Source organism: Oncorhynchus mykiss, chromosome 16, assembly GCF_057628025.1.
Source record: "Oncorhynchus mykiss isolate SJ-2025 chromosome 16, ASM5762802v1, whole genome shotgun sequence".
NCBI classification, from domain to species: Eukaryota; Metazoa; Chordata; class Actinopteri; order Salmoniformes; family Salmonidae; genus Oncorhynchus; species Oncorhynchus mykiss.
In genome coordinates, this window is record NC_143037.1 from 36,290,269 (window position 1) to 36,306,053 (window position 15,785).

Below are 15,785 nucleotides of genomic sequence, written 5' to 3' on the forward strand. Positions count from 1 at the left end.
GTGACTGCAATAGTTTGCGATTGATACAGATATTGCTATCAGATGGCATCTGACTCTGAACTGAAGGATATCAGCTGAAGAGCAATAAGGAAGAATTTAAATTTGGTTAGTCATTAACCCCACTAGACTTTACACCCAAAGCAAGCTCACCACCTGAGGTCCTATAACTACAATCGTGTGGATAGTTACTGAAAAAAGGTAAGACCACAAATTTACCACCGTTTTGAAATTGAGTTAAGGGGCCTTACACAAGTAATTTACACCCAGGCATCATGAGAACCAGTTGATTTAGTGGTGTAATATCCTGAAATGCTATACTTGAATCATTTGTTTTTCCAGGAGCAGATCCCTGTCATAGCCGGATTCATTTTTTGAGTGTAAAGATGAGTGATATCTCTGACGATGATAATGAGATCTCTTTCGCAGTTAAAGTAAGTGGAGACTTCAAGACGGCATGAATAGTGTCATGTTAATCAATATATTTCCTAATATAATACATTAGGGACCATATTGTTATGGCTTGGGGTGACAATTTGATTTTGTGAATGTTATTGCCCTCTGTGACGCTCTCTTGGTCTTCATAAGTTTCTGGGGCGTGTTGAGGTGGTCCGTTCTGAGGGCATGCAGGTCCTGAATGAGGCCATTCAGAGCCTGAAGGTAAATATCCATAACAGCTGTCCCAACCATTTCTCTGCCGAATATTAGACAGTTGACAAGGGGTGCGTTCAGCAGGACTCAATGTTTTGGCATGTTCAGATAGGCATGATTGTTCTACGTAGCATATTTCTTTCTGACATGTAGAATAAGGAATCACTTTGGCTCTATATGTAGCATTTCTATATAAACTCAGCAAAAAAAAGAAACATCCCTTTTTCAGGAACCTGTCAAAGATCATTTGTAAAAATCCAAATAACTTCACAGCTCTTCATTGTAAAGGTTTTAAACACTGTTTCCCATTCTTGTTCAATGAACCATGAACAAATAATTAACATGCACCTGTGGAACATTCGTTAAGATAATTGCCTACCGTCTGTAAACTAAGGTCACAATTATGAAAACTTAGGACACTAAAGAGGCCTTTCTACTGACTAAAAAAACACCAAAAGAAAGATGCCCAGGGTCCCTGCTCATCTGTGTGAACATGCCTTAGGCATGCTGCAAGGAGGCATTAGGACTGTAGATGTGAGACGCCTAAGACAGCGCAACAGGGAGACAGGACGGACAGTTGATCGTCCTCGCAGTGGCAGACCACGTGTAACAACACCTGCACAGGATCGGTACATCCGAACATCACACCTGCGGGACAGGTACAGTATGGCAACAACAACTGCCCGAGTTACACCAGGAATGCACAATCCCTCCATCAGTGCTCAGACTGTTCGCAATAGGCTGAGAGAGGCTAGACTGAGGGCTTGTAGGCCTGTTGTAAGGCAGGTCCTCACCAGACATCACCGGCAACAACGTCACCTATGGGCACAAACCCACGGTCGCTGGAGCAGACAGGACTGGCAAAAAGTGCTCTTCGTTGACGAGTTGCGGTTTTGTCTCACCAAGGGTGATGGTCAGAGTCGCGTTTATTGTCGAAGGAATGAGCGTGATATCGAGGCCTGTACTCTGGAGCGGGATCGATTTGGAGGTGGAGGGTCCGTCATGGTCTGGGGCGGTGTGTCACAGCATCATCGGACTGAGCTGGTTGTCTTGGCAATCTCAACGCTGTGCGTTATAGGGAAGACGGGCTCATCCTGACATGACCCTCCAGCATGACAATGCCACCAGTCATACTACTCGTTCTGTGGTGTGATTTCCTGCAAGACAGGAAAGTCAGTGTTCTGCCATGGCCAGCGAAGAGCCCGGATCACGTCTGGGATCTGTTGGATCGGAGGGTGAGGGCTAGGGCCATTCCCCCCCAGAAATGTCTTGCAGGTGCCTTGGTGGAAGAGTGGGGTAACATCTCACAGCAAGAACTGGCAAATCTGGTGCAGTCCTTGAGGAGGAGATGCACTGCAGTACTTAATGCAGCTGGTGGCCACACCAGATACTGACTGTTACTTTTGATTTTGACCCCCCCTTTGTTGAGGGACACATTATTAAATTTCTGTTAGTCACATGTCTGTGGAACTTGTTCAGTTTATGTCTCAGTTGTTGAATCTTATATTCATGCAAATATTTACACATGTTAAGTTTGCTGAAAATAAATGCAGTTGACAGTGAGAGGACGTTTATTTTTTTGCTGAGTTTACAAGTTTCAAGAATGTTTGACTACTGAACGTAGACGAGGTGTGCCCTTGAAGTATGACTACAAAGTGTGATTGATTGGTTTTGTAGGTAGATGCAACATTTTCAAGGCACATAAAACACATTTCAATCATATCAGCATTTGTAACCAACATGGGTTCAATGAACAGTTTTTGTTTTAAAGATCATATTGATTGAAATATTCGAAATTATTGGTCGCTCACGTCCCTGTCCTTTGCCCTCCATTAGATGCCTGACAAAGAGTCATCAGCAAAGGTGCAGAAGAATAACAAGGTGTCTTTGTTTTTGTCCATGAGCGGGATTGACATTTTGGAGCACAAAACCAAGGTGAGAGCCTAAGGTCCAACTCCAACGGAAGATGTGGGAGGGAACTGCTTCAGTATGACGAAGTCTAAAAAGGTTAACAGAAATAAATGGGCCCCTCACATGTTTATAGGTTTCTTTACTGTTGTGCAATGCACCTGCACACTCCTCTCCTTCCTCATCCAATAATCGTTCTTTCTCTTATTATCATTTATTCTCACTTCCCTCTTGTCTTTTCCAGTTCATGCTGTACACATGCCCCCTCTCCTCCGTGTCCTTCTGTGCAGTCATCTCGACCACACCCAAAGTCTTTGGCTTTGTGGCCAAACACCCAGCTGCAGACATGTACCACTGTTATCTCTTCCAGAGCAAGAAATTTGTGAGTACAGTGCAATCATGCAATCTTGATTTTAGGGTACATCACTAAAAACACATCTAAGGGTTTTAAGTTGCCAATCTCTACCTTCTCTATTTTCTTGCTCCTCTCCTCAGTCTCATCTGCTGGTGTCCATTATCGGAGATGCATTTCGGGCCACAAAGAGAGAGGAAAGCCTCAGAGGAGGCGGACGGGATCTGATTGTGGAGGCACTGAGGCACAAGGTTGGATTAAAGGGATTTACAGTGTGTTTGGAAAGTATTCAGACCCCTTCACTTTTTGCTTGGTTTTTGCTCTGACATGCACTGGCAACTGTGGGACCTTATCGACAGGTGTGTGTCTTTCCAAATCATGTCCAATCAATTGAATTTACTACAGGTGGACTTCAGTAATGTTGTAGAAACATCTCAAGGATGATCAATGGAAACAGGATGCACCTGAGCTCAATTTCTAGTCTCATAGCAGAGGGTCTGAATACTTATGTAAATAAGGTATTTTTATTTTTTATACATTTGCAAAATTTCTAAAATCCTGTTTTGGCTTTGTCATTATGGGGTGTTGTGTGTACATTGATGAGTTAAAAAAAAATGTGAAAATCTATTTTAGAATAAGGCTGTAACTTAACAAAATGTGGAAAAAGTCAAGGGGTCTGAATACTTTCCAAATGCACTGTAGTTGGTTAAAAACTGTTTTGTGGTTGTGTCGACTGTTTATGGGTTCTTGTGTTTTGCATTGTACGGTGTAATTCACAATTGAATATTTCTAACTACTTTTCTGCCCTTTTTCTTTTAGAATAAACTCCTGCAGAGGGAGAATGCCGAGCTGAGGATGAGACTCAGTGCATCAGGAGATGTGAGTGAGGAAACAGTAGCCCCCACACACACACCTTCCATTGTTTTTTGTAAATGAGGTCTGTGTAACCAGGGTTCGCTAGGTCACTTTCTAAATGTAATCCTTTACTAGTTACCTGACCAAAATTGTAACCAGCAACGTCATTTCTGGATTACCCAAACTCAGTAAAGTAATCTGATTACGTTCCCCTTAAGAGGCAATATAAGAACACAACAATTATGTTGCATTTTACTTTATAGGTTATGTAGGCTTCTAGCCCATAGATTTCGATTTCAATACAAATAATAATACGATTAGGTTATATATTTGCATGAGAAACCAACGTCTGTCAGATTTCCACTCATTCCAATTAATTAAATACCCCCTGATCTTCAAGTAGGACTTTGAAATATCGATGAATCAAATTGTTTTACCTGAGCATAACCCAAAAGCGAAGGACTTCTTAGCCTACTGTATTGTTTATGTATGTTTTTGTCATGGAGGACTGATTGGGCTCATTGTTTTGATTTGAAAAAGAAATGCTGCTCTCATTGAATGGTATGCTTTGAGCACTATCGAAAGTGCTATTTGCGTGTGAAAAAATGAATGCCATATGCCACATTTGCTAAAGGCCTATTGTTTACATTTTTGTTGGTGACACTGATATCTTGAAAATTTGCAGCTGTTTACATGGCCACAGGAAGATGTTTTGGGTTGGGTTTTTCTCTGCTTTCTCCCAAAAAATAAATATATAATATACAGTGCATTTGGAAAGTATTCAGACCACTTGACTTTTACATATTTTGTTACGTTACAGCCTTATTCTAAAATGGATTCAAATATTTTTTTACTCGTCAATATACACACTATGTCATTATGACAAAGCAAAAACAGGTTTTTAAATTGTTTCGCCAAAAAAAAAGAAATACCTTATGTACATAAGTATTCAGACCCTTTGCTATGAGACTTGAAATTGAGCTCAGGCGCATCCTGTTTCCATTGATCATCCTTGAGCTGTTTCCACAACTTGATTGGAGTCCACCCGTGAAATTCAATTGATTGGACAGGATTTGGAAAAGCACACAGTTGACAGAGCAAAACCCAAGCCAGGAGGTCGAAGGAATTGTCCGTAGAGCTCCGAGGCACAGATCTGGGGAAGGTTACCAAAAAATGGCTGCAGCATTGAAGGTTCCCAAGAACACAGTGACCTCCATCATTCTTAACTGGAAGAAGTTTAGAACCACCAAGATCTGGCCGCCGGGCCAAACTGAGCAAACAGGGGAGAAGGGCCTTGGTCAGGGATGTGAACAAGAACCCAATGGTGAACAATAACCTGGCACCAACCCTACTCTGAAGCATGGTGGTGGCAGCATCATGCTATGGGAATGTTTTTCAGCGGCAGATACCGGGAGACTAGTAAGGATCGAGGTAAAGATTAACGGCGCAAAGTACAGAGATCCTTGATGAAACCCTGTTCCAGAGCACTCAGGACCAAGAAGGTTCACCATCCAACAGGACAATGACCCTAAGCACAAAGCCAAGAAAATGCAGGAGTAGATTCGGGACAAGTCTCTGAATGTCCTTGAGTGGCCCAGCCAGAGCCCTGACTAGAACTTGATCGAACATCTCTGGAGAGACCTGAAAATAGCTGTGCAGCGACACTCCCCATCCAACCTGACAGAGCTTGAGAGGATCTGCAGAGAAGAATGGGACAAACTCCCCAAATACATGTGTGCCAAGCTTGTAGTGTAATACCCAAGAAGACTCGAGGCTGTAATCACTGCCAAAGGTACTTCAACAAAGTACTGAGTAAAGGGTCTGAATAATTATGTAAATTAGATATTTCAGTTTTTAATTCTTAAGTTGTTTTTTTATACTTTTCAAAATGTTCTAAACTGTTTTTGCTTAGTCATTATGGGGTATTGTGTGTAGATTGATGAGGGGGGGAAACTATTTCATCAATTTTAGGCTATAACGTAATTGATTTATCAGGAGATGCTACAGCACCCTCAGCATCCCTACTTTCACAGCAATAGCTGTTTAGCTCTATCAAAAATGCCAGAGTTTGAGCATATGTCTAATCATACAGTTGAAGTCGTAAGTTTACATACACCTTAGCCAAATACATTTAAACTCAATTTTTCACAATTCCTGACATTTAATCCTAGTAAAAATTCCCTGTTTTATGTCAGTTAGGATCCCCACTTTATTTTAAGAATGTGTAATGTCAGAATAATAATAGAGAGAAGGATTTATTTCAGCTTTTATTCCTTTCATCACATTCCAGTGGGTCAGAAGTTTGCATTCAGTCAATTAGTATTTGGTAGCATTGCCTTTGTTTAACTTGGGTCAAATGTTTCGGGTAGCCTTCCACAAGCTTCCCACAATAAGTTGGGTGAATTTTGGCCCATTCCTCCTGACAGAGCTGGTGTAACTGAGTCGGGTTTGTAGGCCTCCTTGCTCGCACACGCTTTTTCAGTTCTGCCCACAAATTTTCTATGGGATTGAGGTCAGGGCTTTGTGATGGCCACTCCAATACCTTGACTTTGTTGTCCTTAAACCATTTTGCCACAACTTTGGAAGTATGCTTGGTGTCATTGTCCATTTGGAAGACCCATTTGATACCAAGCTTTTTGAGACCAAGCTATAACTTCCTGGCTGATGTCTTGAGATGTTGCTTCAATATATCCACATAATTTTTCAACCTCTTGATGCCATCTATTTTGTCAAGTGCACCAGTCCTCCTGCAGCAAAGCACCCCCACAACAAGATGCTGCCACCCCCATGCTTCACGGTTGGGATGGTGGTATTCCGCTAGCAAGCTCCCCCTTCTTTCTCCAAACATAACGATGGTCATTATGGCCAAACATTTATATTTCTGTTTCATCAGACCAGAGGACATTTCTCCAAAAAGTACGATCTTTGTCCCCATGTGCAGTTGCAAACCGTAGTCTGGCTTTTTTATGGCGGTTTTGGAGCAGAGGCTTCTTCTTTCCTGAGCGGCCTTTCAGGTTATGTCGATATAGGACTCTTTTTACTGTGGATATAGATACTTTTGGTTCTGTTTCTTCCAGCATCTTCACAAGGTCCTTTGCTGTTGTTCTGGGATTGATTTGCACTTTTCGCACCAAGGTACGTTCATCTCTAGGAGACAGAACGCGTCTCCTTCCTTAGTGGTATGGCGACTGCATGTCTCCATGGTGTTTATACTTGTGTACTATTGTTTGTACAGATGAACGTGGTACCTTCAGGCATTTGAAAATTGCTCCCAAGGATGAACCAGACTTGTGGAGGTCTACAATTTTTTTCAGAGGTCTTGGCTGATTTATTTAGATTTTCCCATGATGTCAAGCAGAGGCACTGAGTTTGAAGGTATGCCTTGAAATACATCCACAGGTACATCTCTAATTGCCTCAAATTATGTTAATTAGCCTATCAGAAGCTTCTAAAGCCATGACATCATTTTCTGGAATTTTCCAAGCTGTTGAAAGCATTCCACAGGGATGCTGGCCCCATGTTGACTCCAATGCTTCCCACAGTTGTGTCAAGTTGGCTGGATGTCCTTTGGGTTCTGGACCATTCTTGATACACAGGAAACTGTTCAGTGTGAAAAACCCAGCAGTGTTGCAGTTGTTGACACAAACCGGTGCACCTGACACCTACTACCATACCCCATTCAAAGGCACTTAAATATTTTGTCTTGCCCATTCATCCTCTGAATGGTACACATACACAAAAACTTCTTTAACCTGTTTCCTCACCCTTCATCTACACTGATTGAAGTGGATTTAACAAGTGACATCAATAAGGGATCATAGCTTTCACCTGGATTCACCTGGTCAGTCTGTCATGGAAAGAGTAAGTGTTTTGTACACTTGTGTGTAAATATCAAGTGATATCCTTGTCGCTTGCAGAGTACACCACTGCTGTCGTCCTTACTTCCAAGCAGTTATTCAGGTTGGATGTATAGGCTAATCTTTGGATGCCAACAGCATTCGCACCACATTGGAGTAGCTTGAACTGTAGCCTACAAAAGCCTATTCCTGCTCTTTTCCCGTGATCCATCAAACGCTCACTCAGGCGGAACAAACTTAAACTTGTTTATTTTTTTATGCTGATTTCAATGTCATAAAGATTTTTTTCACAAACATCCCTTCTGAATTTAAAAGTAATCGGATTACAATATTTTTGCTGGTAATGTATTACAGTTATTATTATTTTTGTAATCAGCTACATGTAACTAACTCCCCAACCCTGTGTGTAACATGGCATGATAGAGAAGAAGTATCCTATGCCATGCCAACTCTGCTCTCTGTGCTTTTTATCACAGGGGACAGACAGGGCTGCTAGAACCACAAACAGACATCAAATTGACCTCAGAAGGTCCCAAAAAAAGCAAACAGAAGCACAGAAACTCTCACACTTAGACATGTATCCTCACAAAAGTGAGTACTTTTACTTATAGCAGCAATGCTGTCATCACACCCAAACTGAATTCTGTTTCAAATCTAATAATAACAATGATGTATTTTTCATCATTTCCAGTAACGTTTCACTGCAGTGATGACACAGCGCCTCTACTGAGAACACAGGAACTGAACATGACAGATGTTTGAAGAGGCGTGGCCATGTCAAATATACTGTAATGCATGTTGATGATACATGACTCTAACTTAACTATAATGTCTGAATAAAACAATGAATGAACAGCTAGATATGTTCGAGTCTTTCTTTAGTATGCTTTTATATTCCAAGGACATGTAGTTTCTCTGTACATTTAGTCAATGGATATAGATTACATTATTTTTGTTATGCAGGCATGTGCAAAACTGAAACGTCTCAAACCTCTAACAATATAAAGAAAAAATAATTGCAAGCTGGCACATTTTCCTCAGGAAATGTATCTTTAAGAACTGTTTCAAGCGCCCATTGGAATGAATCCAGAGCGCAACACAATTGTTTGTGGTAAGGTGAAAGCAACCGACTATAGACGAAAGTCAAGGAGTGAAGTTGGGGAGGTGCATCTGCGACAAGCGAAAGTCGTACACTAATGTGGTTTCAACAGCAAGACTCAGTGCAACATCACAGTGTTGTCATTGTTTATTAAATGTGTTCTTTATAATGTCGAAATGAACGTCTCAAACCCCCCCACATCACACATTCACAAACTGAAAATATATGTGTGTACATTGTACAATCAATCGGTGAGAGAGCGCCTCACATCACATGAATTTGAACATATCCACCTTATACATGTATTGTGCAAAGTTGATTCCTCTTTCAGTCGTGTCTTTGGTCACGTTCGGGTAGGTCAAACAAAAACACCCTAATGATTGTGTGACAATAGAGCTTCCCGCAATGCAGGATGAAGTTGCTGAAGAGAGACTGCAGAAACTTGCAGTTGACTGCAGTAAAAACTCCATGATCTTTGATCAGTTGATTTTTCTCAAATTCATGTAGGTATAAGTCGGACAATGTTTTTACCCATAATCAGAGTTTTGTTCTGTGGGTGTCACTAGTCTGATACCACACTGCATAGCTCACAATCCATAGGTTATGCTGTACAGTTCAAATAAGTATGCCTCCCAATGCAATTCTGAAGTCTGAACAGTGCGTTTTCAACTGAGTTTCACTTATTTTTTTAAATCATATTAACTGATTTGTCTTTTGTTGAATTTACATAACATTCCAAAGTTGTTTAGTATGATCTAACCCAATTATGGAATGATAGCACTATTTGTATCCGTTTTGGGTCAGTTTCACAGTTTCCATGTGGTACTTTTATTTTGAAGGCGAACCGATTCAGCTATTGTTGAATACTCTGTTAACTACACACTGGTACGAGAACGGCAACGTGATAATGTCACAAACTTCAACACTATCAATAACTTGATAATCTGGCTTTAATGTTCTCAGAAATATCGTCAACCAAATAACTTGCAAACTCACTGAGAAAATGGCCTTTGAATGTTTTGGTACCTACTGTACCTACTGTGAGTTCATGTGCTAAACAGTGAGTAGTGTAGTAAAGATGAAGACTAAAAGTGGTAAAAGAAGTAGCCTACAATAAGGAAAAATTCAGGGTAAACAAAGTGTCCAGATAAAAATATTTTATAAATATTAACTTACGCTTACCCAGACACACTTGTCTAAATTGATGGGTCATGTGAAAGAAATTCTATAACCAATCCCCAGCCACATCTTGCGAAGTGGATGGGTCTCTACAGAAGGTGTAAATGGTACAGCCAAATGGTTACTTGCATAGTATCACTATCAGAAATAGTGTCAATGTAAATAAAATAATATACAGTAGGTACAAGAACAACATCAATATCAGTGATAGATGAGGTAGTCTTATATGCATACAGTCAGGGGTTAAGTGGCTGAGCAGCAGGATAAAAAAAGAAATAGTAGCAGCAATGTATTAGGAGAGAGTTATTTGAATAGGAGAGAGTTATTTGAATAGAGGCACTGCAGATAGTGCTGATGACTGGTTCATGCGTTGTTCGGATGGACATGGGAATCTATATTTGGAAATCCTGTTTCTGTCCTGCCTTTGACTTTGGGGCAGGTCATGTGACGTCCATAGCCTCTTCATTGCAAAACTCCCTGATCTTCTCAAAAACACAAGTTTGTCTAGCTGTGTCCAGTCCAGGTGGTGCTTGTACAGGCAGACCATCTATGGAGGAAGGATGTCAGCGTTGGGCAGCATCTGAAACCTAGTCCCGATGGGTTTGAACGCTCCTTGGTGACAACAACACCAGGCTCCAGAGCACCGACGCTGTAAAACAGGAAATAATAAAATAATGTAGAAGACATTACAACCTTGCACAACATCAATTCACCTTCCAAGTTTAGATAAGAATAATAACCTCATTCAATGCAATGAAAATTATATTCACCTGAAGTGCTGGTACTGCTTGAACTGTGTCAGCGGCCTGAAGTACAGAGTCAGGTGTTTTTGCCAGCCATAGCTTTCCACCAGCACCGTACCATCCTCCAGTCCAACCAGCTGTGGGATGTTGACCCCTGTCACAGTGCTGTCCTTCACAACACCAGCAATCTCAGACAGTGTTGACTCTGGTCTTTCTGAAGCGCTGCTTGATGAGACTGAAGCACCAGTCAGGGGCAAACTTGGTGTGGCCTGTGATCAGGAAGTGATGGTCCATACTGTGGTGGAGCTTGTGCATGGTCTGCACATGCTTGTTGTTGTTTTGACCTCTGCAGTTGCGAGGAGTTCAAAAGTAGATGGGACCTGGCTGCATAGGTTCAGAAGGATAGTGCACCTACAAACAACAAAATACCATTAAGATAAGTTAATGAAAAGAAAATGTAATGTAAAACACTTTCTTTATGCATCATTGTCAGGTAAGTTTCACTTACCTACAAATGTCCAGAACAGCAGCATTTTTAAGATTTCAGAAAAAAATCTCTCCATCATTTAGGGTGGAAATGTATGAGTGGGATATACAGACCAAAAACACGAAGAAAGATTTTTTAAATTGTATTATTTTATGGCTTATTTATAGTTCTTGTGGAAGTTGATAAATAACACCTGGGGGCAAAAACTTCTGCATCCACTGACAAAACTGCCACCGCATTGTACGACTGACCCAGCTACCACCATAGCAGAGAGAACATTTGCTAAGTATGTCTTTGATGCCTGTGTCGATACTGATAGGATCGAAAGAAAAGCAGCACTTGTTCTCGGATCATGACATCTCCATTCAAATCTTACTTTAACATTATTATTAAAGTAACGACAGATCAGTCAATGGCTGCAAATAGTGAGGTGGCTTATTCTGATACTTGCCCTATAATATATATATTTCACAGCGGTTTAGATGGTACAATGATTCTCTACACTATACTTGCTTCTTTTGTCACATAAACTGACATTAGGCAAACTGTTAGAATTTTAGCAACCAGGAAATGGTGGAGCGATTTCTGCATAGTGCATCTAATGGAGTCTTCTCGGTTTTCATTTAAAGCATCTTTCTATCCTTTGATTTTTTGTAACAATTGCAAAGACGTTGTAGTATTTGTAGTCAACTTCGTGGTGAAGTTATCAGCGGTCACAGAGAGAGAGATAAACATATTGATTCTACAGTTGAAGTCGGAAGTTTAAATGCACTTAGGTTTGAGTCATTAAAACTTATTTTTCAACACTCCACAAATTTCATGTTAACAAACTTTAGTTTTGGCAAGACGGTTAGGACATCTACTTTTGCATGACAAGAAAATTATGTCATGGCTTTAGAAGCTTCTGATAGGCTAATTGACATCATTTGAGTCCATTGGAGGTGCACCTGTGGATGTATTTCAAGGCCTACCTTCAAACTCAGTGCCTCTTTGCTTGACATCATGTGAAAATCAAAAGAAATCAGCCAAGACCTCAGAAAAAAATTGTAGACCTCCACAAGTCTGGTTAATCCTTGGGAGCAATTTCCAAATGCCTGAAGGTACCACGTTCATCTGTACAAACAATAGTACGCAAGAATAAAGACCATGGGACCACGCAGCCATTATACCGCTCAGGAAGGAGACACGTTCTGTCTCCTAGAGATGAACATACTTTGGTGCGAAAAGTGCAAAACAATCCCAGAACAACAGCAAAGGACCTTGTGAAGATGCTGGAGGGAACAGGTACAAAAGTATCTATATCCACAGTAAAACAAGTCCTATATTGACATAACCTGAAAGGCCGCTCAGCAAGGAGAAGCCACTGCTCCAAAACCGCCATAAAATATACAGACTACGGTTTGCACATGGGGACAAAGATCATACTTTTTGGAGAAATGTCCTCTGGTCTGATGAAACAAAAATAGAACTGTTTGGCCATAATGACCATCGTTATGTTTGGAGGAAAAAGGGGGATGCTTGCAAGCCGAAGAACACCATCCCAACCGTGAAGCATGGGGGTGGCAGCATCATGTGGGGGTGCTTTGCTGCAAGAGGGACTGGTGCACTTCAAAAAATAGATGGCATCATGAGGTAGGAAAATTATGTGGATATATTGAAGCAACATCTCAAGACATCAGCCAGGAAGTTAAAGCTTGGTCACAAATGGGTCTTCCAAATAGACAATGACCACAAGCATACTTCCAAAGTTGTGGCAAAATGGCTTAAGGACAACAAAGTCAAGGTATTGGATTGGCCATCACAAAGCCCTGACCTCAATCCCATAGAAAACTTGTGGGCAGAACTGAAAAAGCGTGTGTGAGCAAGGAGGCCTACAAACCTGACTCAGTTACACCAGCTCTGTCAGGAGGAATGGGCCAAAATTCACCCAAATTATTGTGGGAAGCTTGTGGAAGGCTAATTGAGTTTGTAAACTTCTGACCCACTGGGAATGTGATGAAGGAAATAAAAGCTGAAATATATCATTCTCTCAGGTATTATTCTGACATTTCACATTGTTAAAATAAAGTGGTGATCCTAACTGACCTAAGACAGGGAATTTTTACTTGGATTAAATGTCAGGAATTGTGAAAAACTGAGTTTAAATGTATTTGGCTAAGGTGTATGTAAACTTCCGACATCAACTGTACTTGTTGCAGTGTATACAAGAACCGGAGCACATGACTTGACAAGTCGTTTACCGTTTTTGACAAATCACATCACATCAAATACAAGCCTACTGCCTAGCCTAACCGTAGCGCTAAGCTAAACATGGATGAAACCATTTTAGGGGGGGTTGGTGGGGGGATCATTTCATTTGTTGGGGTGTGGTGGAAATTAGAAGGTTATGTCATAAGGCTGTTTTAAGCAACAGAATACAGGGTTGTTAGAATGCTAATCTGTGTGTGTACTACTGAAGATGGGCCTCTAGAAGATTTACGATGTCTTTGGGGATACCACATTCCAGAGTCTGAGTTAATGATTCTGTTCTATACGGTACCAGGGAGACATGGCTCCAGTATGGAGTTGTGGGGCCAGACACTGGTCATTACACAATGAGTTCTCATGTTTTTACAGCAGATACTTATAATTCACAGCAGACAGTATCTTTCATACAAATCTTAACATTGTGACCCATTCCATACATATGTTGTGTGTCATGTAGACTGAAGGACGATGGAATTTTCTATAAAATGCTGTGGCTCAAATCAGCTGGTTGAGTTCTCAGTGATCACCTTCCAGGGGTGATTACCAACCAGCTCCATTACTGCACTAATTAAATAATAAAGTTAGATGGTTTTGAAGAAATCTAAAAGTCTCTCCTTTTGATTACAATAATTCCCCCACAGGGGGTTTTCAAGTCCGTGGGGGGTAGAAATGGGGGAAGGTATTGTGGGGGGACATGATGCAGGAATTACTACTATGATGGGGGATTTATCAATAAATGGGGGGCAAACACAATAGAAGATTATATGCTAAATAAAAATAAACCTCCTGGAAAGGGTGGTATAAGCTGGCTACCCTAAGGTACAAAAGTTACAATCTGATGCCGCGTTCAAGATAAGCAGGAACTCGGGAAAAAATAAAAAAAACGTTTTGGACGGTCATCCAATTCGGAATTACAACTCGGGAACTCGGGCCTCTTTCTAGAGCTCTGACTTTCCGACCTGAAGATAATTGACGTCATGATTTTACCTTGCATTTTTCCGAGTTCACAGTTGTCTTGAATTAACTATCCCTTGTTATAACATCTTTGGTCTGACAGACGCTAATGTGACAAACAGAATGCATTGAATGATGTCACCAAACATGGTGCCACACATAGCCAGCAAATAGCCTAGCATTAGCTCATCTTAATCAGTACAACATTCAAGTATTTTACACACATCATATGTGTCCATTACAATAATGCAAAAATTGGAATGCATGTTTTGTCACCAGTACTTGAAAACATGTTAATAAAACAGTAAATACATGATGATCCATACATACAGTGCCTTGCGAAAGTATTCGGCCCCCTTGAACTTTGCGACCTTTTGCCACATTTCAGGCTTCAAACATAAAGATATAAAACTGTATTTTTTTGTGAAGAATCAACAACAAGTGGGACACAATCATGAAGTGGAACGACATTTATTGAATATTTCAAACTTTTTTAACAAATCAAAAACTTAAAAATTGGGCGTGCTGTTTTACGAGTGGTCTTAGGCAGTAGGTAAATAACAAGTGTTTTGAAGTGCAACTTTAGTAACAATGGTTTTGGGAAACAGTTTGGAGATTTAACAATGCTCCTATGAAGGTTCTAACCATGAACTTAGCTTTAGGATGCTTTTGGGAATTAATAATAATATATGCCATATAGCAGACACTATATGGGAACTGAAAAAACTAAGGTTGAATCATGATGTCAATTATCTTCAGGTCGGAGTCGCTAGAGCATGATGGGACAAGGAAATCCCTGCCGGCCAAACCCTCCCCTAACCCGGACGATGCAGGGCCAATTGTGCGCTGCTCCATGGGTCTCCCGGTCACAGCCGGCTGTGACACAGCCTGGGATCGAACGCGTGGCTGGAGTGGCGCCTCAGCACTGCAGACAATATTTTTTATTACATTTTATTTTGCACTTTGTTTGTAAACTGATATGACAAGTATTAATGCCAAAATAACATGCAAAACAGGCAGCAAAAGTTTTTGGGGTTGTACTCATCCTTCTTCCTCCTCCAAACACGGTGAGTGGAGTTTAGACCAAAAAGCTCTATTTTTGTCTCATCAGACCACATGACCTTCTCTCATTCCTCCTCTGGATCATCCAGATGGTCATTGGCAAACTTTAGACGGGCCTGGACATGTGCTGGCTTGAGCAGGGGGAGCTTGCGTGCGCTGCAGGATTTTAATCCATGACGGCGTAATGTGTTACTAATGGTTTTCTTTGAGGCTGTGGTCCCAGCTCTCTTCAGGTCATTGACCAGGTCCTGCCGTGTAGTTCTGGGCTGATCCCTCACCTTCCTCATGATCATTCATGCCCCACGAGGTGAGATCTTGCATGGAGCCCCAGACCGAGGGGGATTGACCGTCATCTTGAACTTCTTCCATTTTCTAATAATTGCCTTCTAACCAA

General features: G+C 41.1%; 1 protein-coding gene across 4 annotated transcripts; it reads left to right on the forward strand.

Moving 5' to 3' along the window:
* Positions 1–58: 58 nt before the first annotated feature.
* On the forward strand, positions 59–8,479 carry LOC110491854 (PTB domain-containing engulfment adapter protein 1). 4 transcript variants are annotated; one of them, XM_021565663.3, is made up of 9 exons: positions 59–198; positions 340–431; positions 586–657; positions 2,485–2,583; positions 2,801–2,938; positions 3,052–3,159; positions 3,728–3,787; positions 8,097–8,211; positions 8,312–8,479. In XM_021565663.3, the coding sequence occupies exons 2-9, from the start codon at positions 384–386 to the stop codon at positions 8,380–8,382; spliced, it is 711 nt and encodes a 236-aa protein (XP_021421338.3). In that variant the 5' UTR covers positions 59–198; positions 340–383; the 3' UTR covers positions 8,383–8,479. The 4 variants fall into 4 exon arrangements, with proteins under 4 accessions (XP_021421338.3, XP_021421340.3, XP_090058712.1 ...); XM_090202585.1 differs by having other exon boundaries at positions 191–252; XM_021565665.3 differs by lacking the exon at positions 8,097–8,211.
* The last annotated feature ends 7,306 nt before the right edge of the window (positions 8,480–15,785 follow it).